The sequence below is a fragment of the Rhamphochromis longiceps genome, linkage group LG23 (genome assembly GCF_057381845.1).
Source record: "Rhamphochromis longiceps isolate RC_006_pf linkage group LG23, R_longiceps_female_GT1.1, whole genome shotgun sequence".
NCBI classification, from domain to species: domain Eukaryota; kingdom Metazoa; phylum Chordata; class Actinopteri; order Cichliformes; family Cichlidae; genus Rhamphochromis; species Rhamphochromis longiceps.
The window spans coordinates 15,166,913-15,193,115 of NC_140578.1; the positions used below are offsets into that span (position 1 = coordinate 15,166,913).

Genomic DNA, 26,203 nt, shown 5'->3' on the forward strand with positions numbered 1-26,203 from the left:
GGGGATATAGGAACTAAGGATACACATAGACGCGAACTAGACAAGGGGATGCAGGTGATAGGGGAGACAGAGCAACTAAAGAAGACAGAGACATAAACCATAAGACAGAACTCAAAGAAACCAAAAAACTAGAAAATATAAATAATATCATAAACTCAAAAACCCTGGGTCGACGACCCAGGCATCCTAACAGAATGTTGGAAGAGGTGGAGCTTTTTTTAGCACTGCCCAAAACAGGGCTATAATCAGACACTTTACACTTTACAAACTATATAGTATTCAGCATCTAAAGCTGTAAGATACATAAATAATACATAGATAATAACATAAAAATGAAATTCGGCAGAATTTGGTAGAAACGCATCCACTTAACACACTGTTTGCTGCTACAACTACACGTTTCTTTTCCAAATATTTATTTATAAGTGACTTATGTATGTATGTATGTATGTATGTATGTATGTATGTATGTATGTATGTATGTATGTATGTATATATATGTATATATTGTACTATTCTTAGTTAGCGTATTGTCTGTCTTGTCTTAATGTTGGTTTAAAATGGAGCACTGTAACAAAAAATAATTTCCCCCAGGGATCAATAAAGTATTCTGATTCTGATTCTGATTCTGAAATCCACCGCTCCAATTTAATCGAAATAGGGAAGGGGGAATACGGAACTGACCTGCATACTGGGCTTTCAAGACGAAAAAAAAAAAGCATTCCAAACAACTAAACCAACTCAAGGGCGTTGTTTTCCATCACCCGCTGTTCTGGGATGGGCGAACTGACACGCCTCTGTCAACGCGGATGTTTGTCCAGCCTATATAGCAGAGGACAGCTCAGGAAACCAGGGCGGAGAACTGGAAGAGCAGCAGCGCATCTTCTTAACACCCAACATCTGTCTACGGTCTATACCAGGTAATATAAAGTTTTCTTATGTGCTGCAGAACGAATGCTAATAACTCGCTGGCAGTTAGCCTTTCACACAGCATTTATAAAGCGATGCTTACAATGCTGAAGTATGCTACTCTAGAAAAGCTCTTCCTCATTTTGCATTAAGGAAGTCAAACTAAAAACTATTTTCAGTGTCTGTAACTAGTTACGTTGAGGATAAAGAGAGAATGCGTGAATAAACGTGCTTATCTTCTTACTGGTTAAGCTTTTAATATAAATTTCGTCGATAAACTGTTGTTTATTGCATTTTTCCTTGTGTCCATATTTTACATGGTTGGGTAGAAAACTGCACAAGGTAGTAGTACCGTATTATACAGGCAGAAGATAACCTACAAATGCCTGCTTTTGTGGTTGCTTGTTGGGAGCGGCTCTTCGTTCCCCCACAACATAGTTTGCCACTGAGAGCAGACACACCTTGTGATATGCGTACCGACCGCAAGCACCTGCGTTACAGGTTAAATAACAGATACTGCAGAAAAGGTCTTGAAAATTGCATTCTTAACAAACATGGATTCAATGAAAAGTAACTGAAATAGTAATATAAAATGTTGTGATGTGAACTACAGATGGCTTTAAAAGAAAGTGGGGATCAGCAGCTTTCAGTATGAAGGCAGATTTTATATCTATTTATATATAAAACTGGGGCTCCAACAATCGATTATTTTCATTGCTGAGTCTCTAAATTGTCAGAGAATGATGTGAAAATTGCTTCTTTTTGCCAACCAAAAGTCATATAATGGTAGCTGTTGGCCTTGCTGTGACCTGAAGATTTTAATGAAGACAAATCACCTTTCAGGTCCTCATCATCACGATGGCACACAAAGAGTTTGAGACTGCAGGGAAGAAGCCTGGGCTGCAGGTGTGGCGGGTGGAGAACATGGATCTGAAACCTGTTCCCCCTGCACTCTATGGAGACTTCTTCACCGGAGATGCTTACATCTTGCTTTACACCACCAAGGCTCCCTCATACAATGTTCATTCATGGATTGGTATTGGATTCTCTGCTGACAACCTAATAGCTAAATTCCCTCCCTGTCAATGTTCTGTTTTATTTTCCACACTGTTTATTTACCATCCTTTTTATCTTAGGCGATGAAGCTTCCCAGGATGAGAGTGGGGCAGCTGCCATTTTCATAACTCAGCTGGATGACCACCTGCAAGGAGCTGCAATCCAGTACAATGAATTTCAAAACCAAGAGTCAACCACCTTCCTGGGCTACTTCAAGTCTGGCATCAAATACAAGGTGAAATTTGCATGCGTACTTACGGTGGTATAAGTCATTTGAATTTGTTTGCCTCAGAAAGGTAAAAGTTGTGAGTCTAAGCTACCAAACCATGACTGTGACTTTGTGACAGTTTATTGGATGTCTGTCAACTCTGTAAATATACTGTTACAGCTTCAGGGAAGGAAACAGTTCTAAAAAGTCATAATTCACCACCCACGCGACTCCAAAATGAGCGACTAGTCTGACTGGGACCTTGCTCTTGTTTGTCATAGGAAAAGGAATGATCATTCTTCCTTGAATTTGTCCTTTAAACAGGGTTTTTTTCCCCCTGTTAGACATGAGCAGGTCTTTTCAGGACAAGCAGAGGAGTATAGTCACTGTGTGCAGGATTCGAGGCATGTTATAACACCTTCTCTGTTTATCATGTGATACAACTGGCCCAAAAGAATTTTTCCCTTTCACAATTCCTGGAAAAGGAGAGGCAAAACATGGCGACATACAAGAGTCTGAAATCTTTCTTTATATTATGAGAATTTGAGTCTAAAAACATTTAGATAGTCAGGGAGACCTAAAATATTATGTTGAATATTATGGTGTCATGCTGTCCATTCTAAAGAACACATTCTATAAGCCTCAGGTTTGAGAAGTTTGGTGAACACCTGGGTTTCCTTGAAATGTAATATATGAGCATAAACCATTTAAATGATTAAGGCACCATCTTTTAATTCTGTATTTACTTCTTTTTTATGTGTTCACAGTTTTAACAGGGTCCTTAGACTCACTGATCAGTCTCCAGCATTAGAACTGCCTTAGTAATTGCTACGACCTGCTACGACCTGAAGACAGCTGTTTGAGATAATGCTCGATGTTATCATGATTGCTTCATATCATTCGTGCATATTTGTCAGCCACATGTTTATGCAGCTAAACCCCTATCTACCATAGCCAAAGCTGTCACGAGAAGTAATACTGGGTTTAGAACTATTTTTAAGAAATTATTACTTTATTGCATATTGATGATCATCCTGTATAAGTATGATAACTAGAGGACCAGAACTAAATGGATGGTGGAATTCAATAAAGAACATTCCCTGCATTTTTACACCACTTGTTCATTCAAAGAGGGGAAATCCTGGTTACTAACTAGTTTTCCTGCCTCTTAGCACTGGGTTATGAAACTGTGTTAAGAACTAAAGGACTAGTATATAAAATAAAAACAGAGAGCGAAAAAAGGTCCAACTATTGTGCTACTTAAACTATTGAGATATGAATAAAAACAGTGCTTATTGGAATGAAAATGGCACGGAAACTTGTGTTTTCAATCATCATGACAATTCAAAGCACCTGCATTTGCTTCACTTTTCAGAATCAAAGACTACATATTTTTTTATGTTTAGCATACTGTGTATTTATGTGCTGGACTGTTTCTAGGAACTGACTTCCTAGAAACAAAGCTAGTTGTCTGTCAGGTTTGCCATACCTGCTCTTGCCTTTTATTTATGTATTTTTCCAGTCAGCGGTAGGATTTGCTGACATTTTGTGCACAGTGTAAACAAACGAGTAGGCGTGATCTTTAGAGATTATGTTGACTTTAAAGAAGTGAATTCTTGCAACTAGAGCAACTACAGACATAACAGCGGTGTCAGCTTTCTAAAACGTTCATATAAAAAGCACTCCGAAAGCACAGACCTCCTCTATAAGCAGCTCACTGTGCTGTATTTTGTATATCAGTTAAGGGTACCTTAATTACTAAAAGATTATACAGGAGTGGGTAATGGATAAAAGCTATTGATTTGTAAATAAGTGGACATGAATAACTTTAGCTTATTATATTATATTATATTATATTATACTACAGTCTATTTCTAACTAACTAGGCAGGTCATCTTCTTTCTACTGACAGTACTTTCTTTAAAGATATAACATGCTTTTCAGTCAACTTGAAAGAAAGGCAGATCTAAAATTTAAAAGTGAGGACACAGGTCAAAGAAGACATGCTACTTGGATGGAAACTATAATGTGATATTTAGATCCCAGTATACCAGTGTCATTTACTTTTGCCAGTACAAATATAGTAGAATTTTAAGTACTGTTTTAAAGATAAAATACATTTTTATTAAAGTTTGACCTTGAAGAACAGGTCAGAGGTCCAGGAAGGGGAAAAATGTCAGTAAGAAATAGATTTAAAAAGCTGTATTTAGCATTAGTATCACTTTGGCTTCCTATCAATCTATTGGCCTTGCAGGAGAGGTCAGGGGTCAGATGTGACACAATATTTTAAATCTTTATATGGTACTTTATACGGTACGCTGCCAAAAACATAACTTATGCGCTTAGATCACTTACACAGAGCATAACTCAGATTTTTTTTAACACAGAAAGGTGGAGTTGCCTCAGGCTTTAAACATGTGGTAACCAATGATGTAGATGTCAAACGCCTGCTGCACTTGAAAGGTCGTCGACCAGTCAGAGCAACTGAGGAGGATCTGTCCTGGCAAAGCTTTAACAAAGGAGACTCCTTCATCATTGATCTGGGAAAGGTGATCTACAATTTAAAATGTTTTACAGAGATCGTACAGAGTTTAGATGTTGCATTTTGTCATCTCAACCTTATTTACTTCTTCTTTTCTTTGCATCTTCTCTGTGAATTAATAGAACATTTACTGCTGGTTTGGCAGTGAAGCAAATCACTTTGAGAAGCTCAAAACCACTCAGATGGCCCGAGATATTCGTGATAATGAGCGAAATGGCCGCGGTGAAGTCCATACAATTGATGAAGGTAAAGAGCCAGAAGCTGTGACAAAGGTAAGTTTTAGTGACTTCCTCCTTGTTTAGAATCATTGTGACTGTAACAAATAAGTTATTTGTCTCATTTGGTGGCTAGAGAGGATGTTAAGTACAATGTTGTATTCATTATAGGTACTTGGACCCAAGCCTGATCTCGCACCAGGAGGCAGTGATACAGATGTTGAAAAGACAAACAGGAACAAGGCGTCACTTTATCTGGTAAATACACACATACAGAGAAGCCCAAAAAGTCAAGGAGCAGCAGTGAAAAAATTTCTACTTGTATTACTTTTTAGTCTAGTAAAAGGCATTTCTATTGCAAAATTTCATGTTGGCTGAACAGCTTAAATCAGAAGTTCTATTTCTAAAAAAAATGTCCACGAATTTGATTTGCTCCAGTTTTGCAGCCCTCAAGCTCCATGGACGCTATAAATCTTTGTAACACCTGATTATTCATGTTATCCTGCCATTGTGTTTTAAAGAGCCTCGGGGGTTTCTCAGTCTTCATGTGCCCAAAATACATCCAGTGGAGTTGAGATCAGGTGATTGAGGAAGAAATGCTCTTAAAGATCTCAGCCCATCTTAAATGTTTAGCACAGTATAGGTTAATAAATGATGGTGGGTTTCTTATTACCCCTGATGCTATCCATCCATGCACTGAGATCTCCCCTGCACAGCCTTCTGCTGGCAAGACTTTTGCTGATTGCATTCTCTCTTACCTGTAGTCTGCGCGATTGTGGTTGATGCTACAATTTCCACAGATTCTTCATATTGTCATGGAAAAGCCCATTAAAACTGAAGCCCTCATTCAAGTGCAGAGTTGATGCTGAGTTTGATTTCACTGTGCTGAAAAGAGGTGCAGTGGCTGCAAGGTGATTTCCCTCAACACGCCTCTAATGAATCAATTAAAACGTTTCATCTGTTCTTTGTAATACAGTTTTATCTGAATGCTGCTTCAGTGGAAATCCTACCTGCGTTGTGTATTGCTTTGTACACAAGGCAGTCAAGCATAGTTAATGCCACTATACCATGTGCTTCAGATGAATCTGATCTAGCTAACAATAGAGGAAAAACTTAAATGTTTGATTTTCTTCATTCCTTCCTGTGTGGATTGTGTATAGGCTTCTGTAATTTAACACTATGGGATCATTTCAAGGTTTAGATGAAAATATGAGAGATTATTTAAGACTCTGTCAGACTTTCAACCGTGGCGTATGGTCCCTTGACATGATCCTTGTAAATAAGACATTCAGATGACAAATACAGATGCTCTGATCTCTCTGCTGTCTAGATTTCTGATGCTGCTGGTGCCATGAAGACATCTTTGGTGGCTGATAAAAACCCATTCAAACAAGATATGCTCAACCAGAATGATTGCTACATCTTGGACAATGGATTGAATAATAATATATTTGTCTGGAAAGGTATTAAGCTTTTACATCTGTTTATTTCTACAACTTCTCATCTACTATATTAATCAAGTCTCTGCTCATTTGAGTAAGTTGTTACTAACTCTCTTTAGCGTTAAACTCTTTGTTTAACGCTAGAACCTAGAAGAATTTTAAACCCCAAGTACTGTCAGTGGGTGTCAGTTTGACCCCATCCTGCAACAGCAATATTGGGAAAGAAAATTTTCCCTTTTTTTGAAGATTAGTTGTCATCAAATTAGAAATATAATTAATATAAATTTTTACATGCAGATCAGTATGGATTGTACAGATAAAATGTGTATTTGAATAAACTAATAAACAAAAAGGTGCAACAAATAATTATAGAATAAGACTGTTATTAGGAAACGCTAAAACTGAATTTGAGCTCACTGTGAAACAGATCAAACAACTCATTGGTGATATTTCATGACTGACCTCATAGTTGTCTACAAAAAACATAAATTTTGAATATATTAATTACTATAAACGGATAACACTCAAAGTTGTCATATTGCAATAATGACTTTTAAATGAACAGGGAGCACCCAGATTTGAACTGGGGACCTGTTGATCTGCAGTCAAACGCTCTACCACTGAGCTATACCCCCTCTGTCACTGAGCAGCTTTCATATGGAAATATGTGGTTCTAGGTATATGTGGTCATAAAGCTTTTTCCTACAGACCCCCAAATTTCCTCTTTGATAAACAAGCCTTTTATAGGAAAAAAAAAAATCATGAAATATGAAATGATGTGGATTTATTTTAACAGAGTTACACAATTTTTAAAAGAATCATAATGAACCATTTGATGGTTTCTACTGTTAAACATACATGAGTCATTGACTTTGATTTGACCAGTTTAACCTCTCTGATCTCTGTACCAAACTTTAATCTGCAGGACAGAAAGCAAGCAAAGAGGAGCGCAAAGCAGCGAAGGCTGCTGCTGACAAGTTTATCGCAGACAAAAATTACTCCAGTAAAACTCAGGTAATGTTAGCATGTAGTGATCATCTGCTGCCAGAACTTCATCCTTCTGCTGTCTCATTGTGTTTATGACTTAACGTGTTTTTTGTTGTTTATTATGTCATGTGCAGGTCCTGATAGTGCCAGCAGGGAGTGAGCCCACCATGTTTAAGCAGTTCTTCTTCAAATGGTTTGAAGGGAATATCACAGGCCCAGGGCAGACCCACACAGTTGGTCGTATTGCCAAGGTGGAGCAGATTCCCTTCGATCCATCCAATCTCCACAACAACCCCGCCATGGCTGCCCAGTATGGCGTGGTTGATGATGGCTCTGGGAAAGTTCAGGTACAGTAACCAGCTTGACAGTGTTTTATTTATTTTAAAAATTAATAAGTAAATGCAACATTGGTGGATGTCTGCAGATTTGGCGTGTGGAAGGAGGCGATAAGGTAGCAGTGGACAAATCCACCTATGGACAGTTCTTTGGAGGTGACTGTTACTTGGTGCTGTACTCTTACAACAGTGGAGGCAGAGAGAAGCACATCATTTACACCTGGTGCGTAAAACATGCTCAATGTGGCAGAATTGTTCTTTTAAGGGGTACAAGGCAAAGATTCCTGCCTTGGTACTCACTTTCTCTGTTTAGGTGAATGAAAAATGTAAGCATGATATGAACTTGTGACACAACACACACAGAAGTAAAGCCACTGAGTTGTAGAGCATACTGGTCTTTGTAACAAGATTTTTATTCATGAAGGGTTTGGGTTTGATATAGAGAAATTTTGCTTTATCTTCAAGCACTCTTTAATATGATGCAGAATTTGTAGATGAACCAATAAATGAAAGTGATCAAAGCTGGTGGGATTGTTCAGTTGCAGGCATGTTAGGCAGGGTTTATACACATTGACCCATTAATGATTCTAAAATCCTGGAAGGAGACACAATCCCCTTTGAGGTTGCTATGCCGACCCCTTCTGAATCAGCCTAAAGCAGTTTTAATGTTTCTAGAATTAAATGAGTGCCAATATTAATATAATCTGAGAGTGGAATGCAAATGTAACAAATTTCATCACATCCATTCTGTCTGTCTGATATGATGATGCCACAGAATGAAAACAGTTACCAGTTATAGTACTGCTGAAATCTCATGACATTGTGATTAAAAAAAAAAACCAACAACATTAATGATTTCTTAAACTTGTGGTAAAATAATAAAATATAATTGTGGGTAGTCAGTTTATGTATTTAGTGTTTTTGTAAGCTGTGTGAGGGTGCTGAGAGAATCAAGAGTTTTTGAAACATTACTTTTATGCCTTAATTGTGAATATCATATTTAATTGTGCTTAATTTTGCTTGCTGTAGGCAAGGGCAGAAATGCACTCAGGATGAACTGACTGCTTCGGCCTTCCTCACCGTCAAGCTGGATGATTCCATGAATGGAGTAGCAACACAGGTAAGATTTTTCCAGATTTCAAGTAAGAGTTAAAATGTTAAGAAATAAAAGTACCTGGCAACAGTTAGTGAAAGGAATGATGCAACTCTCAGGTCCATCTTTTATATTATGAACAAGAAGCAATAAAATACACAACACACTTGCAAAATCATTCACATTAACAGACTTTTTTTTCCATTTTCAACCAACAAATCATTAAGTTGACCTTGAAGACTTTGGTGGATTTAAACCAGATTTTAATGGAGTGTTAACATGACCCCACTCAACACACCTACAAAATGTTATCAGAATTCATTCAAAAATGTTTGAGCTATTGTGTTTACAAACTGACACGATGACATGCATGCAGACACTACCAAAAACATGACCTCCTTGGCATCTTGCAGCTGTTAGCTTAGTATACAAACTGGAGAAGAAGAGGTAGGTTGATGTTTTTAACCTTCATACAGAGGAACTGCTGTCCCCTGTTTTCAGTCTTTACCCTGAGCTCCTATTAACCAGCTCTCAGCTGTACTTAGAGGTAAGTCTGGGATCAGTCTCCTCATCAATTTTAATGACTGTGTGGCTGTATCTCCGCAGGTTCGGGTCACTCAAGGTAAAGAACCCCCCCATCTTGTGAGCTTGTTTAAGGACAAGCCCATGGTCATCCATCAGGGTGGGACATCCCGCAAGTGTGGCGAGACTAAGCCAAGCAGCACACGGCTCTTTCATATCCGCAAGAGCGGCAACAATACCACACGAGCTGTTGAGGTCAGCCTCATTTATTACACCGAATGTTAATAAACTGGTTCTTTATAATGAACAGATGCCACCACTCCTCCCTATCTTTCTGTCACACCCACACAGGTGGAGCCCACTGCATCCTCTCTGAACACCAATGATGTGTTTGTGCTGAAGACTCCTGATTGCCTTTTCCTGTGGAAGGGAAAGGGTGCAAGTTCAGATGAGATGGCTGCAGCTAACTATGTTGCCAGCCTCCTTGGAGGAACTGCTACTGGGGTGGAGGAGACACAGGAGCCAGGTAAAGAGCTTTGATTTCCACAAAGTAGTATTTGTGAGATGTCCCCAGTAGAAAACGGTCCTTTTCTCCTTGTTTCCAGCTGTTTTCTGGGCTGCTCTGGGTGGTAAGAAAGAATACCAGACGTCCAAGGCCCTTCAGGGAGTGGTCCGACAACCACGACTGTTTGGATGTTCAAACAAAACTGGCAGGCTAACAGTGAGTATTCAAGTGTTCATCAATCAGATTTTTTAAATGTAAGTAGTTATATTTATATAAACAGTTATATTGTTTTCTTACCAACTAGTTTAACAATTTTTAAATGGCCACTTTGTAATTGTGTGCTGATCAATTTTCAGGTTGAGGAAGTTCCCGGGGACTTCTCACAGATCGATCTGGCAACTGATGATGTCATGATTCTGGACACATGGGATCAGGTATAAAAGCACTTTTGATGAAAGACTCGAGTTGTAGCTAGTTGATGTTTTCCTCCTTTTGATCCTTGAGCTCTTTGATTACTGTTCCCATCAGATCTTTGTTTGGATTGGAAACGAAGCAAATGAAACGGAGAAACTTGAATCACCTAAGATGGGTAAGAGAAAACTATTAGACATGAGAAGGAATTACAGAAATACAGCAACGGGGTCAATTCAGGGAGAATAAAAACATATATAGAGGGAATCATTTTCCCAGAAAATAAGGCATGAATTATAGATATTAATTCTGATAGCAAATATATTTTATTTGAGATAACTATTGTAAATTTATGAGTAAGGAAATGACCAAATTTACCTAAAAACAATTTCTTTAGATTAATATTTGAGATTATTAATTTACAAATTTATTTTCTCAAAAATTTGACTATAAGCTCAGAAATTTAAGACTGTTTTTTCTCATATTATGTTGTTTGTAAATTTGTTGATTTACTCTCAGAGAATAAAATATTTTTGCTGGACATTTAAGATTTTAATCTTGCAAATTTATGACTGAATAATTTTAAAGAATATTAAATAATATTATTTTACATTCATTTCTAAATTTACCACTCTTCCTATAATTTTAGCTCCAATTTGAATGTGGTTATAGTGAATGGCCCTTTAAGCCTACTGTACAGAAGAGACCTCAGTTCACAAATACATCCTGCTTTCCTTTCAGCCAAACAATATGTGGATTCAGACCCCTCTGGCCGCCGTGGTACCCCCATCACCATCCTTAAGCAGGGGGAAGAGATCCCGTCCTTCACCGGATGGTTCCAAGCTTGGGACCCAAAGATGTGGTCCCAAAATCTTTATGCCCAGTAGAATTAAATTGGAATAAACGCATATTTTAAGCATCTCTGAAAAATCTGGATAGTTTTGATGTTTGCCATTTTTTGTTGACCTTGAAGCATAAATTGGCACCTAAGATGGAACTTCTCTGCAGGTAAAGTGCAGATGCAAATATGTGCTTGAAGCTGTGGTGCAGGTTAAAACGTAACCCATCCGATTTCCAACCCATTTTTTCAGAGTAAAAAAAAAAAAATATATATATATATAGTCAAGCTACTATTTAAGAAAAGAAAAGTACATTGGCTTTTACACAAAATAACATTACAATGTTCATAAATGTTATAGAAGAGAAGTAATAATTAATTTAAGGCAATATCTACATAAGTGCATTCAGGCTCTTTTCAGCAGCTGTCAGTGCTGTGTTCCAGCAACATGTGTAACCCAAAGAAAATGTATCATCTTAAAGTTTTTCTAATAAATGAAGGCTGTTTGAGGCTATAGGAGAAAATGACCAGATAACTGAAATTTTCATACAACAGCTTTAGGTATTCTCATGACAAACCAACAAAATTTGGCTCTTGGAGATATCATTTAATGAATCTGTCATTTAAGGACCTGTGAGGTGTCTGCTTTGGAACCAAAAGGTTTCTGATTTAGCTGTCCTACTCAGTTGTGCTCTCTAGTTTTCAGTCAGAGCCACTTATTCCTGTTTTGTAAAAGCAGTACACGTTATTTTTTTGTTTTGTTTTCTTGAGACTATAACCAAACTCACTGACTCAGTTTCACAAACTTTAGATGTGCTGAGATGATTGTAATTGAATGATTAATGAATTTAATGGGATAGACTTGCTTTAGGTGACTCAGCGTGCTATTACAACAGATGAATGGCAGTTGGTGAAAACGGGCCTGTGTGTGTGTCAGCATAGATATAAAAAAAACCAATGTTCATGTTAAATATTAATAGCATTTCTCATCAACTTGACTTTAATTTTCAAAAATTATTTTTTATCTCAAAACTTTGAGCAGTAGGGTACATATTTAAAAAACTGAATTTAATAATTCACAGCCCACAGTAAAAAAAAAATAAAATAATACAATGTTGAGAAAGTTTTATTTGCTACAGCAATGAATGTTTTTTTTTTCATCTACTTTACATCTACTTTAAAAAAAAACCCAACCCACTACATTGTCTAGATTAAGTGTGGTCTTACAATTTACTCAAAATTATTTTGAAAACTGTGTTTTAAATAGATTCTTTTAAAAACCACAAATTAACTTCTCCATATTTTTACAAAGAACTTACCTTTTGCTGTCTTTGTTGCAAAACAATTTGTGGGAAATTCCAAATTTAAATAAAATATTTCACCATTGTCTGATTGTATTTTATTTTATTTAAATAAGATGATGCACTTTGCTTATAGGTCTGATATTTTCTTCATATTACAACTGGATTTATCATTAGCCTAAATCCTCACCATGTAACAGCACCATGTGAATGCCACGAATGATACTAATCTTCAGACCATGTGCACACAGCTTTTTGCTGAGTTGTAAACCTCTGATTAAGGAAGGGGCTTTAAAAGTGCCCGCATGTGGTCTGTTGCCTCTCCTCTTTTGTTCCCGTTTTATTCTCTACTGCTGGAGCTGTAAGAAAAGCACTAACCAGGCACGATGAACCAGAAGGTGGTACTCATCACCGGCTGCTCCTCTGGGATTGGCCTCGCATTGGCTGTCCATATTGCAAAAGATGAGAAGAAGAGGTTCATGGGTAACTTTTTAACAGACTTTTTCTAAGATAGCTGGGGTTGTTGACTACATTTCAAAACTCTGTGTCAGGTGTGGAGGGATCAAAGAAAAATATAATGTATTTAAATTGTGATTGAAAATGCTTCAAATGAGAGAAATTAGAGGAACTATGTGAAAAAAACTAGCACATAATGGTGTAAAAATGTGTTTTCCTTTTGAATTTTTTGGAAGTGTGTAGGAGGTTTTAAAATATTACCATCTCACATGTACTTGAACTTTCCTTGAACGTTACATGGCTGCTGTGTCTGGCTCAATAATTTCTACTATTAATACTTTGCAGACTATTCATTAAAGTTAACTGTGCAAATGTGATACCAGTTTGAAACCATTCACTAGAAGGATATTAACTTGATAAAATTCACATTATTTACATTATCAATATGTGATGGGTTTCTTCTACAAACAAAATATTGACAAGTTCTTTTTTTTTTTAAACTCTGGTTCCAGAAACAATCCATACAGCTCACCATCAACAGTTTTTATCTTAAACATGTTTTATGGAAGAAATGGTCCTCCTGGTCTGTTGATTACCCTGAGTAACTAGTAACCATGTCGTACTGATGTAACAGGCAACACCTGAAAGTTGAAATCTGAGAAAAATCCACATTTGCTGCTCCTGGTGGAGATAATTTTTGTGATAGTTTCTCAAATGTAATGTAAAATTTTAATTTCAGTTCTAAATTTAATAAAAATACAACAGCTTCAGATGAGTTTTTGTTGTTGTAGTCTATGCCACCATGAGAAATCTGAGTAAGGCTGAGCCTCTGGTTGAGGCAGCAGGTCGGACCCTGGGCCGGACCTTGGAGATCAAGCAGCTGGACGTATGTGACGAGGCTTCCATCAAAGCCTGCGTGGACAGTCTGCCTGAGCGCAGGGTAGACATTCTCAGTAAGCTCCTACCATTTGCTTTGAAACAGTATTAATTTGGCTTTTCGACCGTCTGTGGAAATTTAAATGATATGTGTCTGTGTGACCTTATTTCACAGTAAGTAATGCTGGGATGGGTCTGATTGGACCCATTGAGTGTCAGTCTATTGAAGAGATGAAAAGTGTCATGGACACCAACTTCTTTGGACTTGTGCGATTAATGAAGGAAATCCTGCCCGACATGAAGAGAAGGAAAAAAGGTCATATTGTGGTCATTAGCAGCGTCATGGGGATTCAGGGTAAGAGCTGCTTCACCTGCTGATCATGAGAACATTTTTTAAGACAGTTGCTTCACAACTTCTTTCCCTGTTTCAGGGATTTTATTCAACGATATCTACGCAGCATCTAAGTTTGCACTGGAAGGCTTTTGTGAAAGCCTAGCGATACAAGCCCTGAGGTTTGGTCTAAAGTAAGATGCTAGGTCTATAATTTTTTATTCCTGTTCATCTTTTACTAGCATGTTTGTGAGAGAAAAAAAGTGCAACCAAAATGTAACTACCTGAAAACTAGCCCTTGCATCTGGTATATTTGTGAAGTCATATTGAACAACAACACCTAGCACTTTCTGCACCATTAGGAGGAAAATATTTGAACCACAGCACACTGTGATGTTTAGGCATGTTCTAACACAGTATCAAATGATGACTGAATATTAATGTGGTTTCTAAAGTTTCCTGTATAATGAAAGTAATATTTAATTACCTTTCACAGTTGTGCACTGAATTTCAGTTTCCTATTTCAAGAGATTTTTTGATGTTCTTCTCTTCTGTTTCTTCCTCAGCATCAGCCTGATAGAGCCAGGTCCAGTGATAACCGAGTTTGAGCGTAAGGTTTATGACGAGGGCCTAAAGATTGATCTCAGCAAAGCAGACAAAGTGACTGCTGACATGTTCACAAATGTCTACTTAAAGAACTACAAACAGATCTTTGAAACCCTCGGACAGACTCCTGAGGACGTGGCAGAGGTATCATTTGGCAAATACTTCACCTTTAACCTTTAATGCACTACAAGAGCAATAAACTATATTATGAATGATCTTTCTTCATAGCACACCCTCAAGATCCTCATCATGGACAATCCCCCTTTCCGGCACCAGACAAACACTCTCTATACCCCTATGACCACACTCAAGTACGCTGACCCAAATGGTGACCTCCCGATTGAAACGTTTTACAAAATGGTGTTTGAACACGACAAGGTCTTCACGGCCAGCCTGAACTTCATCAAGCTTTTGCAGTGGAGAAGCCGAAAGAGTTTTAAGTTAGAGAAGAGCAACTGAATCATGTCATATCTTTGTTATTTTTGTGACATGGGCATATTTGGCTGTTATTGTCTAGCAGTGTTACCTCCCTGAAATAAATAAAGCTATGAAATGCCATGACAATGCAGTCTCTTTTCATACGTGGCAGTAAGCTCTTGCAGGTTTAAACCACACCCTGGTGCATTCAAGTGGCATAACTGTCTTAAGTTGACAAGCCCTTGAGCCTTGTGTAATATGGGAAACAAGCAAAGCTATGCGAACAGCAAGATTAAATCAAAGTAAATCAGGTAGTTCAGAGTTATAACGACTAATTTATGAACTTTTTGTCTTTTTAAAAGCATTGTTTTGTTAATGGGTTCTGTTACAGTGTCAGAAGATTATGTATATCTTACATAATCTTGTGTGTGACTAATAAAGGTTATCTTATCTTAATCTGCTGGATTACATAACATAATTACTCATGGCTTAATCTGGAATATAGCCGCTGAATTCTGAGCCTCGCGCCACATGGACTTTAATGTGAGAAAACTTTTATTTATTTATTTTTTGTAGGATATTGACAGGCTTTGGTTAGAAAATTGATCATGTTAGAATATAAAAAGAAAATAATAAAGTAAAAGCTGGTATTCTCTTGATGAACACTAGATGGCAGTAAACAATTATTAGGAAATTCAAACATCTGTGAAACCAGTCTGGATGCTGCTGAACACTGATAAGTCCAAAAATAAAATAGATAATTATTGCAGAAATAGGGCCATAAATGACTGCGGCTCAAATTTGTTTCAGCAAGATCTGTGCTTGTGCTGAAAAATATACATGAAAAAGCATTAGTAGACACGTTATCAGACGTACCCTTCCGGGGAGGAGATAACAGGGTTAAAAGAGATGCTCTTGATAATTATGTTTACCACACGAGGGTAACATACAGTACTGTACAAAGATACTGGTTCACTACACGAACCAGTGTTGTGTAAACACATAACAGACAGCTTAGCAAAGAACCCATTCTAAACGATGTCTTTAGGCACTTTGTTACTAGCAGCCTGTCACCAAAGCACATAATTTGTGTTGTTGCACCAACAATATAAATCCCACTGAACTATTAGGCGAAAACCTGGCATATTGCACTGTGTGCTTTTTTTGTTGTTGTTGAGAAAACTGGACAAGTGGAGGACAAAAGAAGAAGTGGAAGGTCTGAAAAACTATGTACAGCAAATGAAAAGTCTTTGGAAATCATGTCCTTAATACAAAAAACCCTAGCAAAGACTATCAGTTGATCCACGAACAGAAACTTCATTAGAAGAGGTTTCACTGGAATTATGGACACAGGGAGAAATTGCTGAACTGGACTGAAGATCAATGGAAACAGGTATTATGGAATGGTGAATATGAAAAATAAACAAAAAAGTGAAATTCGGGAGATGGGTACAACAAGACCATCTGGAAAGCATCTGATTGGCAACAGCTTCATTTTTTTTTTAAAGATAATGTAGTAAAAACATACCTGGATATAAAACTCACACAATCAGCTATGGATTGGCCTCATCTTTTATGTTTTGGATGTGAGGTGCATATGGGATTCGGTCCTCTGACTGTATACGAAATATTAGCTACCATCAAAATATATAGATAATGTAAAAAAGTACATATTCAGTTTATTTGTTTTGATCTCGATGTTTTTCCACCATCTGTATTAATTCTCCAAACATATCTTCTAAGGCAGTGGTTCTTAACCTGGGTTCGATCGAACCCTAGGGGTTCGGTGAGACGGTCTCAGGGGTTCGGCAGAGCCTCCGACATGACATGCACGGCTCATTTTGTGCACCAGTAAAAAACAATAATAATAATAATAATAAATAATAATAATAAAATTTTATTTATATAGCACCTTTCAAGATAAAATCACAAAGTGCTTTACAGAGGCAGAAAACAGACATTAAAATCTAAAACAAAATAACATATCTATGTCTTGAATTTGAAAAAAATCATATTTTATTTTTCACTAAACAGGGGTTCAGTGAATGCAGATATGAAACTGGTGGGGTTCGGTACCTCCAGCAAGGTTAAGAACCACTGTTCTAAGGGCAGTAATGGACGACAAATACCACAAGGACACAGCAATGCGATTCAGACAGGCTTTAAACACCAAAGAAGAAGAACGGTATCCGGCTCTTTGTTTGACGTTGCATCCGGACTGAATTAAGCTAATGTTGCCCACATTTCAAACGTATAAACGAATCGATACCATGTTTCTGCTTATCTAAAATGTCCAAATCATCTCTCGATGCAGGGTAGAACAACAGGCAGTGTTGTGGCACGTGTGTCCCGTTCCTGTGTCTATGCAGCTAACTGTTTAGCCATGCGGGAGGCACTTCATTGTTAGCCTAGCGGTAGCCATGCTCTCCGCTTTCACTTGTCTTTTGCGTTGCGGCGGCTTTCTGGCGACAGGGACCACAGCTACTAGCTAGCCTGGCTGCTAGCTAGCTAAGCACTTTCCACACAGTATTGACGTTTTGTCTTCTTTTATGGTGTATGTGCTTTAGCGTTTTCTAACGGTTTCTTTTCTACCACGTTCCGCACAAAGGCTCCACTCTGCGGAAATTGTTTCAACTATTAGCTACTAGCTAAGCTAGCCGGCTAACTTGGAGGAACGTCACTCTCCCATATGACATTTAACTCTGCGTTGACGTTGTCTTGACCTGACCGTTATATTTTAATTCTGCCGACCCGAGAAGGCCTCGTAACAGTTTCCTTCCGTCGAGTATCGGAGTTTCTCTTTCTTTTTTCCCTGGTTTCTGTCCCGTCGACTGCCACGATGGCTTCTTCCTCTGGAAATGACGACGACCTCACCATCCCGAGAGCAGCTATCAACAAAATGATTAAAGAAACTCTCCCCAATGTACGGGTGGCCAACGATGCCAGGGAGCTTGTTGTTAACTGCTGCACAGAGTTCATCCACCTCATATCCTCAGAAGCCAATGATATATGCAACAAGTCGGAGAAGAAAACCATTTCCCCAGAGCATGTCATCAACGGTGAGTCCAGCTTTGTTTTCCCTACACCCTGAAAGGTGTGTGTATGTGTGTGCAGCACCATGTAATGAGCCTTAAACCACAGAGAGTGATTGAAACACTTTCGCCTCTTGCTTTCGCACCGCAGCGCTCGAGAGCCTCGGTTTCGCATCGTACATCACGGAGGTGAAAGACGTCCTCCAGGAGTGTAAAACTGTTGCTCTGAAGAGGAGGAAGGCCAGCTCGAGACTGGAGAACCTGGGCATCCCTGAAGAAGAGCTCCTCAGACAACAACAGGAATTGTTTGCAAAGGTATGATTTTGAGAGAGGAGACACAAGAAACAGTACAAATCCACATAATTCAGCTCAGGGAACTGACTTCCACACCAGGTCATTTAGTCTAACTCTGAGGGGCATTTAAAAATCAGGTTTAAAAACAGCAAAGACATAATAAAATGATAAAAAGCAGCTGTTAGAAAATGTCCAGGTGCTTCCAACAGCCACTGAACTGAGCATAGCTGTTTTTGAAGTTCTGACTAGAGGAAATCATTCTGTGCTGCTTTCAGAGTCCGCGAAAACAGTGGAATTGAAAATGAATTTATTGCTGCCACACTGTGTTCTAAAAAATAATTAAACAAACCAGCACAACTATGATTGCTCAGAAATGTTATGATAAACAAAATTATTGGACCAGAACTTCACATTATGTAGAGATCTGAGTCTTTCTGAAGTAGGTCTTTTGTGATTGGTCTTTTGTTTTGGGCTAAGTTCCTTAGGAAATGAGTAAACCTTTAGGGAGAAATACAACAAAGCCATGTCCGATTTAAATCATCTGTGTGCTGAGTGGCTGTTACACATAACCACTTGAGGCACATTATTTGCACTATACTGTTCAGTAATGCATGACAGATCCATTTAGTTAACTTTCAGCAGTACTTTGCTAATTATTAACTCAATCCCTTTCTAGAAACAAGTATAAGCAAGTATAATTCAGCGATAGTAATATGTTGCAGAAACTTTATTTTCATTTTTTTCAATGTTCAGTGCTATAGTGACATATAAAACGAATGTGTCTTAAAATATTCAAGTTCTAATTAGACATCAGATATCACCACCATGAGCTTCTCTAATTGCCTGATATAATCCTCATTCACCTTCGCCTGTTTCATGCCTCTCATGTGTTTGTGAAGGCGCGACAGCAGCAGGCAGAACTCGCTCAGCAGGAATGGTTGCAGATGCAGCAGGCCGCCCAGCAGGCACAGATGGCGGCAGCATCTGCCACTGCTGCCCAACAGGCCGGTTCCTCTCAGGATGAAGACGAAGAGGATGACATATGATCCCAGGATACCGTTCAGCTTGTCCGAATCCCTTCCTGGGACAGTGTTGGCGGGCAAACCTCCCAGTGCTGTTGTTGACAGAGACTTGAGATGTGTTTGACCGCTGGTGCACATCAGTGACACAAGGAAAATGCACATTTGGTATCGACAGTGGAGATGGAGTTGGAGGGGGATGTCAACATGATGATACCAGAACCTGAAATTTGTTTGGTTTGAAAAGCTGTTAATAAAATTTGGATTATCCCCCCGCCCCCCCCTTTTTAAGTTACTTCCGTTTAATTATGTCTTGATGTTATGTTGTGAGTAATTTGTAGATTTCTGGATGTACTGTGGATGCACTGAAGGCACATTTCACTGAAGTTTGGTAATGGTGCAGCAGGTGTTTGCTCTTTCAGGTACTGCACCAACTAGCTTGTTTATGTCAACCATAGTGCTAGATAACAATCAGTGGTGTAGGCGAATCGCTCCTGACGACTCCAGAGCATCTAATTCCTCTTCTCTTGTCTTTGCCATTTTGTCAAAAAGGGTTTTCTTTACCCCTCTGTGGAGTTATTTGTTCGACAGTGGAAGAGTTGAGGGGGCGTCAATATTGAAATTGTACTATTAGATAATGGAAAAATACATTTTTGTTTTAGCTTATTCAGAAACATTATGTTGTTTCCTTTCTACCTTGAACTACACACAGTATTGGTTCTTAGCTGCACCTTTGAAAAACTGAATATTTTTGTCTGATAGAACCAAAGATAGACTAACAGCCCAGAGTTCGTGTTTTGTTTTCTTTTTAAGGTGTAGGTGCTACTGTGATTCTCATTGCTGGCTCCAGATCAGTGTGAATAATGTTAAATATTATTAACCTATAACTTTGTAAGACGCTTTGATATCGAGGCCAGATTTGTTATTTCCCTTTTCCTTGGGTGCAGTATCAAACATTTGCATTGTGACTGTGGTCAATCCTCAGTGTAAAGATAAGTAACCTAGTTGTGATACACATTCACTTGCCTATACTACAAAGTTGTATTCTTTAAGCAATAAAGGAATCATGTTTTATAGACCAGTGTTCTCTGATCTTTTTAATGCCTAATGATTCCACCTCCTGTCCCTTCTGCACATGCTCTGTTTGAGCCTAATGTCTGGCGTATCCCATATGAGAGTCAGATGTGTGTGAGCAGGTAGATGAGCTTCAGTGGAGCACTTGGCTTGTCTGGACAACACTTTCTTTTTATATTTTTTTTACCCAAAATATTTTTTACAAATGGCAGGAGCGATCATAGAGAAGATGAGCACTAAAAAGTTGGTTTTATTTGTTTTCTTCATTTTATTATTCCAAATATTTTCCATCTTGGTTGGAGCATTGATATGTAAGTAGATGATTTTTTTAAAACATATTTTTCCATTTATTTGCAAATAATAATGTTTTCTAATAATTATTTGGAGTAATTTATCTTATTCAATCTTTGTTATGTGCATTTAGATGTTACTGCACTGCAGATTCTACTCAGCCAGCCAATGAAAGCTGGCGACATTCCTTTAATGTTCTCAATTATTTCCTCACTGTTTTCTATTTTCTATGTATTCTAAAAACTAAACATTTATTTAATTTAAATTCTTGATTGCAAGCAGTTTAGCTTGTTTCTACACCTGGGTGAGCAGTTTTGCATCTTTTATCTTGTAGAGTTTCCATATTTAATTATATTTATAGTTTTTGCATGGAGTTTCTTTGCACCTACTGTATATTTTTTTAATTGTTTGTGTGCTTTTGAGCTACTCAGCTTGATTGTAAATGCAGGATAGCCCTCAATGATTTCAATTTTAGGAAAATGAAGTCTAATTAACATTATTTTTTGTGTTGGAAGCGCTCTGAAAAACAAAATTTCCCAATGCTCTTAATGATTAAGCTTTAGTCTGTCTTTTTTCATAATATATATCTGATTTCCTTTATGATAGCTCCCAGTCCTACCACTGCAATCAGCTACTTGGCCACCAAATGCATCAATTTCCACAGGACACGTGCTTGGCTCATGCCATGGGGCTCAAATCGATGCCAGCAGGTCCACAGTTTTGACGACCCTCTGGCAAAAACACTCGATGCCAACGACATTGTTTTTGCTGTGCATGTACCCCTACCCAACACTGAAATGAGTCCGTGGTTTCAATACATGCTGGCTGTTCTGCAGTTTGACATTGCATTCAAAATGATAAATCAGATTGGTAAGACATGTGCCTTGTCTTTGTCAGAAATGTAAATAGCGTAGTTTCCTAGTTACAGTGGGTTTCTAATAAAATGAGCAATTTTCCTGCCTGTGTAGAAGATGATGTGGTCATCACTATCGATGCCCGTCTGGCGTACAGGGACGACATGACGTCTGAGTGGACCACAAAATTTCACTCGGTGGAGCAAAGGCCACTCAGATGCACATTTGCAGTATCCAAGGTAAACCTGCATGACTTCATGTTATACACAGAAATGAGAAATAGTTACACTTTTCTCTGCTTAGTGAGGAAAAACCCAGTGTTTTTTTCAGACGTATGAAAACGAAGGGCGCTTTTATCACTGTGACCCAATACCATTCATGGAGCTGGGAAGTGTAGCCCACAAATATTTTTTAATGAACCTGCGTTTGCCAGTGAATGACACAATGAACGTTGGCATCGGGGAAATAAAGGACATCCATGTAGTGGTGAGTATAATTTCTACATGTTAACTTCTGTTATACGGCATGTTGTGTTTGAATTAATCTCCAAAGCTAAAAATTTGGCACTCTGACATCTGATGTCCCTCCTCTTCCTCAGGGCATCCACCAGAATGGAGGCTTCACCAAAGTGTGGATCAGCATGAAGACTGTGTTCAGTCCCTGGATATCAGTGGCTACAGTTTGGTACTGGTACAGGATTCGGCTCTTGGCGAGACCTCCGGTCCTTTTGGAAAAGTATGTTTTGGCTAGCCTGCATGTGGAAAGAGAGATTAAGAGTGACATTTTAACATTTAAGTATATTTATGAATTTTATGTCAGAATACTGAGTTGAATTTTAATAATTTCTCAAATGATAAAAAACAATGTAATAATAATAATAATAATAATAATATTACTACTGCTGCTCCTACTACCACTAATAAGAATAAGAATATTTAATTTTGAGCACTTTAGGTTGCGATTGCTGCCTCTGCGGACTGATTTTATTGAGATTTTATTGCAGACTGAAACAAAATCATCTTATTTAAAAGGTAGAGTGAAGTTATACAATACAGCTACTTGTAAGGAGCTCCTGGCTCTTTTATACTCAATGAGAACTTAAAACTGCAAGTAAACCTTCTGGCATACTTTTAAGAGCTTGTTTTTCAGAAGTCCAACATACTTTTGTGTAGCATTTCCAAGCAGAGGAAATGAAAAGTGTTTGATCTAAGTGCATGATTGCCTAGGGCTAGGTCATTTCTCCATTTGCAATAGAGCAGAAGGAGTTATTTGTCTGTTAGAGTGGATGTAAGTGTTTCTTTCACTGATGTATTCGTCCTGCTCAGGGTGATTTTTGCTCTGGGCCTCTCAATGGCCTTCCTGGACATGCCGGTGGAGTGGCTGTCCATGGGCTTTGAGTGGACATGGATGCTGCTGTTTGAAGATGCCCAGCAGTGCGCCTTATACTCTGTACTCTTCTGTTTCTGGATCATCTTCTGTGGTGAACACCTCATGGTTAGCAGGTCTTTCTTTGCTGCTTGCACATTTCTCTGCACCTTCCTGCCAGTTGTTACTTATTCTTTCATTCATTAAATCACCAGGACCAACGTCAGAGGAATCTCCTCTCAGCTTATTGGTGGCAAGTTGGGCTTGTGGTGTTTGGATCTTCTGTTCTTCTCATATTTGACCTGAGTGAAAGGTAAATGTTTTTCATTTTTTGTGTTATTGGTGTGGATTTAATAAAAAAAGTAAGTTGTTTTCTCTCTTACCGAAGGGGGGTTCGTTTGAGCAATCCATTCTACAGTGTGTGGGCGTCAGAATCCAGGAGTAAGTTTGCAGTATCCTTCAAATATCTATTCTTTATTATAAAAAGTAATTCAGCAGTCAGGCTACCATTAACATCCAAGATTTTTTTCTTATCTGAAACCACATATTACCTTCATTATTGTGGCAGGGATTTCTGTTTGCCTTTATTTCTTCTCCCTGTGTCGCATGGTGCACTGCGTGTTCAGAACCATTAGTGGGAAATTGCAACAGCTTCCTACAATGCCAGAGACTCGGAGACTGCGCTATAAGGTTTAATTTTATATCAAAATCACATAAGAAAAAGTAGTGAATTTGACAAAAAGAAAAAGCTTTTCATTCACTAGATTATGCAGAAATTCTACTTACTTTACTGACTGTAGGTGTGCTTTCCCCCCAGGGTATTATTTTCAGGTTTAAATTTTTAATGCTGGCAACACTCACATGTGCTGCTCTCACCATCATCTTCTTCATCTTAAATCAAGTAAGTTTTAGCCTTCTAAGGAGCAGCAGTTTTAATTGCAGCTTGTTCTTCTTTAAAATATGTTTATGATTTGTTATTTGGACATGTTTGGGTTTCTTAAAAATTATTTCAAATATTCTTATTTTTTCAAATAGGTCAGCGAAGGTCATTGGCACTGGGGAGACTACACTCTCCAGGTCCACAGTGCTTTTCTTACAGGAATCTATGGCATGTGGAACCTGTACGTTTTTACCATTATCTTCCTCTATGCCCCCTCACACAAGCACAACAGGAAGAAGTTAGGAGACACTCAACACACAGGTGCGTAACAGTTCTGTTGTTTGGTCAGAATCCAGTTTAGCGAACCGATGGCGAGAGATATTTGCTTTGTAAATATGCTGGAGGTGTTTATCTGAGATTATGTTGCAGATATGACGGACAAGCCCGAGAGCCAAGAGACACAGCTGACCTGTGGAGAGCAGGGGCCGACAGAGGTCTACAGGATCACTGGGAAGGTGGCTGAGGAATAGCTGCTGGGCTCGTTTCAGGATATTTGTGGTGTGTTATCTTTTAATTTGATGTTACTTGCCAGAGTCTTCTACACTATTGAATGTACAAGTGAGCCATTGTACAATACTGTAACCTTTAACAAGTGAACAGACTGGGGAAACAAAAGCTACAGGAAGCTACAGTATAAGGAAAAGTGAGGAAAGCTTGAATATTCAAAGTTAGATTCACTGGAAGGTCAGACCTTAGAGGCCTCCAAAAGCTGCTTATTTTAAACTTTGTGACCGTGGGAAAAATAATTAAAGCATGCTATAAATTGAAGTTCTTATTGTTATCTAACAGACATCTTCTACGTGGTATGACAGGAAATTTGTTAACTTGTGACTCCCCTTATGTGACTATGTTGTTACAACCTCCTATAATGTAGATTTGTTTCCTTAAACTTGTAATGAAAAGAAAAAGTGGCCAATCTTTTCACTCTTTGTATCTTTGCAAAATGCCAAAATAAATCTAAATCCTTTGTTAAATCCTTGGTTTAATACTATATATATACAGTGTATGGCTCAACAAAGTGCATGGACAGTTAAACATTTCTTCACAATTTTTCAGGTTTTGTGCACATTCAGTCTAAAACACAGATACAAAATACAACTTTAATTTTTTTAATGTAAATAGTGAAAAAGCATTGTGTGAAAGTATTATATATATGCTTTCTACTAATAAAACAGTGCTCAAATTGCTTATTTCAACTTACTTTGCTACTGAATGTTTCTGGCGTTTATTACTTTATGCAAGAATGAGCTTTCATGACATGCAGCGTAAGGTTGTAACAAACAAATGAATTAAATCATACATCTAGACCAGGGATCTCAAATATGTGGCCAAAGCGCCAGAACAGACCCATGTAGCCACCAGATGAAAAGTCTGAAAATTAGTCTGAAGTGTTCATTTTATAGACGTCTAAGATATTTCCCATGGCCTGCCAGAGATAAACCAAAAAAATAAATAAAAAATTAGGTGTTTTTTCCAGCAAATATTTGATTATATCACTGAAAATTTCCTGCTTGTGTTTCAGTACATCCACTGTTCTGTTTGTTTTTATTTATGGAGCAAAGTCCGGGTAAAAGACTGCTAGTACTGTATCTGTAACTTTAGACATTTATTTCCTTGATTGTGGTTAAAACCCGAGGAGTCCAGCTAACAGCTCTCTTTATCTACAATAACAGCATTTCTTTAATGCGAAAAAAAACAAAAAACCCTGAGGCCTTTTGTTGGAATGGCATGTAATTTTCTTCATCATCTCAGACTGTTCATCTGCAAGATGCTTTATGGAATGTAAATGTTTTCAGAATGTGCTAAAACCTATACTAGAAGAAATGGGAAGAATTTTAAAAATGTTTATTTGGTTTATTCATTTTTAGATTATTATGCAGTTGTTTTATTGGTCAAGTCAGTAGATGAAGCTCTGAGAAGTCCATGAATTAAATTTGACACCACTGAGCTAGATAAGTAAGTAAAATTAGTTGATTTGCTTACCAGTGCTTCAGGTATGTCTTGGATATATGGATATATATATATATATATATATATATATATATATATGTTGTGTCCTTGGGCAAGACACTTCACCCGTTGCCTACTGGTGGTGGTCAGAGGGCCCGGTGGCGCCAGTGTCCGGCAGCCTCGCCTCTGTCAGTGCGCCCCAGGGTGGCTGTGGCTACAATGTAGCTTGCCATCACCAGTGTGTGAATGTGTGTGTGAATGGGTGGATGACTGGATATGTAAAGCGCTTTGGGGTCCTTAGGGACTAGTAAAAGCGCTATATAAATACAGGCCA

At 38.1% G+C, this 26,203-nt stretch overlaps 4 protein-coding genes and 1 non-coding gene across 5 annotated transcripts; 4 read left to right on the forward strand and 1 right to left on the reverse strand.

Moving 5' to 3' along the window:
- Nucleotides 1-763: 763 nt before the first annotated feature.
- On the forward strand, nucleotides 764-12,450 carry scinla (scinderin like a). Its single transcript, XM_085397629.1, has 17 exons — nucleotides 764-920; nucleotides 1,753-1,945; nucleotides 2,046-2,200; nucleotides 4,561-4,722; nucleotides 4,838-4,987; nucleotides 5,102-5,188; nucleotides 6,261-6,393; nucleotides 7,298-7,386; nucleotides 7,494-7,706; nucleotides 7,784-7,917; nucleotides 8,724-8,814; nucleotides 9,394-9,564; nucleotides 9,661-9,835; nucleotides 9,915-10,030; nucleotides 10,171-10,248; nucleotides 10,343-10,403; nucleotides 10,967-12,450. Exons 2-17 carry the CDS (start codon nucleotides 1,768-1,770, stop codon nucleotides 11,110-11,112), a joined length of 2,139 nt encoding a protein of 712 aa, XP_085253755.1. The 5' UTR covers nucleotides 764-920; nucleotides 1,753-1,767; the 3' UTR covers nucleotides 11,113-12,450.
- On the reverse strand, nucleotides 6,936-7,007 carry trnac-gca (transfer RNA cysteine (anticodon GCA)). Its single transcript has one exon. It is a non-coding gene; the product is annotated as a tRNA-Cys (tRNA).
- Nucleotides 12,451-12,599: 149 nt separating the features above from the next.
- On the forward strand, nucleotides 12,600-15,114 carry LOC146641495 (retinol dehydrogenase 8). Its single transcript, XM_085397630.1, has 6 exons — nucleotides 12,600-12,847; nucleotides 13,612-13,773; nucleotides 13,872-14,051; nucleotides 14,128-14,221; nucleotides 14,594-14,777; nucleotides 14,862-15,114. The coding sequence occupies exons 1-6, from the start codon at nucleotides 12,751-12,753 to the stop codon at nucleotides 15,090-15,092; spliced, it is 948 nt and encodes a 315-aa protein (XP_085253756.1). The 5' UTR covers nucleotides 12,600-12,750; the 3' UTR covers nucleotides 15,093-15,114.
- Nucleotides 15,115-17,187: 2,073 nt separating this feature from the next.
- Nucleotides 17,188-20,471, forward strand: dr1 (down-regulator of transcription 1). Its single transcript, XM_085398972.1, has 3 exons — nucleotides 17,188-18,109; nucleotides 18,234-18,397; nucleotides 19,276-20,471. Exons 1-3 carry the CDS (start codon nucleotides 17,890-17,892, stop codon nucleotides 19,420-19,422), a joined length of 531 nt encoding a protein of 176 aa, XP_085255098.1. The 5' UTR covers nucleotides 17,188-17,889; the 3' UTR covers nucleotides 19,423-20,471.
- Nucleotides 20,472-21,616: 1,145 nt separating this feature from the next.
- LOC146641497 (protein wntless homolog) lies at nucleotides 21,617-24,961 on the forward strand. Its single transcript, XM_085398426.1, has 10 exons — nucleotides 21,617-21,853; nucleotides 21,945-22,100; nucleotides 22,213-22,349; nucleotides 22,940-23,108; nucleotides 23,195-23,292; nucleotides 23,368-23,420; nucleotides 23,548-23,669; nucleotides 23,797-23,880; nucleotides 24,015-24,180; nucleotides 24,289-24,961. Exons 1-10 carry the CDS (start codon nucleotides 21,704-21,706, stop codon nucleotides 24,387-24,389), a joined length of 1,236 nt encoding a protein of 411 aa, XP_085254552.1. The 5' UTR covers nucleotides 21,617-21,703; the 3' UTR covers nucleotides 24,390-24,961.
- The last annotated feature ends 1,242 nt before the right edge of the window (nucleotides 24,962-26,203 follow it).

What these genes read in the sequence shown, in the direction of transcription:
- LOC146641495 (XM_085397630.1), top strand. Translation starts at nt 12,751, where the DNA reads ATGAACCAGAAGGTGGTACTCATCACCGGCTGCTCCTCTGGGATTGGC. An exon ending in TGAGAAGAAGAGGTTCATGG is followed by an intron (nt 12,848 to 13,611) that starts GTAACTTTTTAA and finishes TTGTTGTTGTAG; the next exon opens with TCTATGCCACCATGAGAAAT. An exon ending in GCGCAGGGTAGACATTCTCA is followed by an intron (nt 13,774 to 13,871) that starts GTAAGCTCCTAC and finishes CTTATTTCACAG; the next exon opens with TAAGTAATGCTGGGATGGGT.
- dr1 (XM_085398972.1), top strand. Translation starts at nt 17,890, where the DNA reads ATGGCTTCTTCCTCTGGAAATGACGACGACCTCACCATCCCGAGAGCA. An exon ending in CCCAGAGCATGTCATCAACG is followed by an intron (nt 18,110 to 18,233) that starts GTGAGTCCAGCT and finishes TTCGCACCGCAG; the next exon opens with CGCTCGAGAGCCTCGGTTTC. An exon ending in AACAGGAATTGTTTGCAAAG is followed by an intron (nt 18,398 to 19,275) that starts GTATGATTTTGA and finishes GTGTTTGTGAAG; the next exon opens with GCGCGACAGCAGCAGGCAGA.
- LOC146641497 (XM_085398426.1), top strand. Translation starts at nt 21,704, where the DNA reads ATGAGCAATTTTCCTGCCTGTGTAGAAGATGATGTGGTCATCACTATC. An exon ending in TAAAGGACATCCATGTAGTG is followed by an intron (nt 22,101 to 22,212) that starts GTGAGTATAATT and finishes CCTCTTCCTCAG; the next exon opens with GGCATCCACCAGAATGGAGG. An exon ending in TCTTCTTCATCTTAAATCAA is followed by an intron (nt 23,881 to 24,014) that starts GTAAGTTTTAGC and finishes TTTTTCAAATAG; the next exon opens with GTCAGCGAAGGTCATTGGCA.
- scinla (XM_085397629.1), top strand. Translation starts at nt 1,768, where the DNA reads ATGGCACACAAAGAGTTTGAGACTGCAGGGAAGAAGCCTGGGCTGCAG. An exon ending in TAATATATTTGTCTGGAAAG is followed by an intron (nt 6,394 to 7,297) that starts GTATTAAGCTTT and finishes TTTAATCTGCAG; the next exon opens with GACAGAAAGCAAGCAAAGAG. An exon ending in ACAAAACTGGCAGGCTAACA is followed by an intron (nt 10,031 to 10,170) that starts GTGAGTATTCAA and finishes ATCAATTTTCAG; the next exon opens with GTTGAGGAAGTTCCCGGGGA.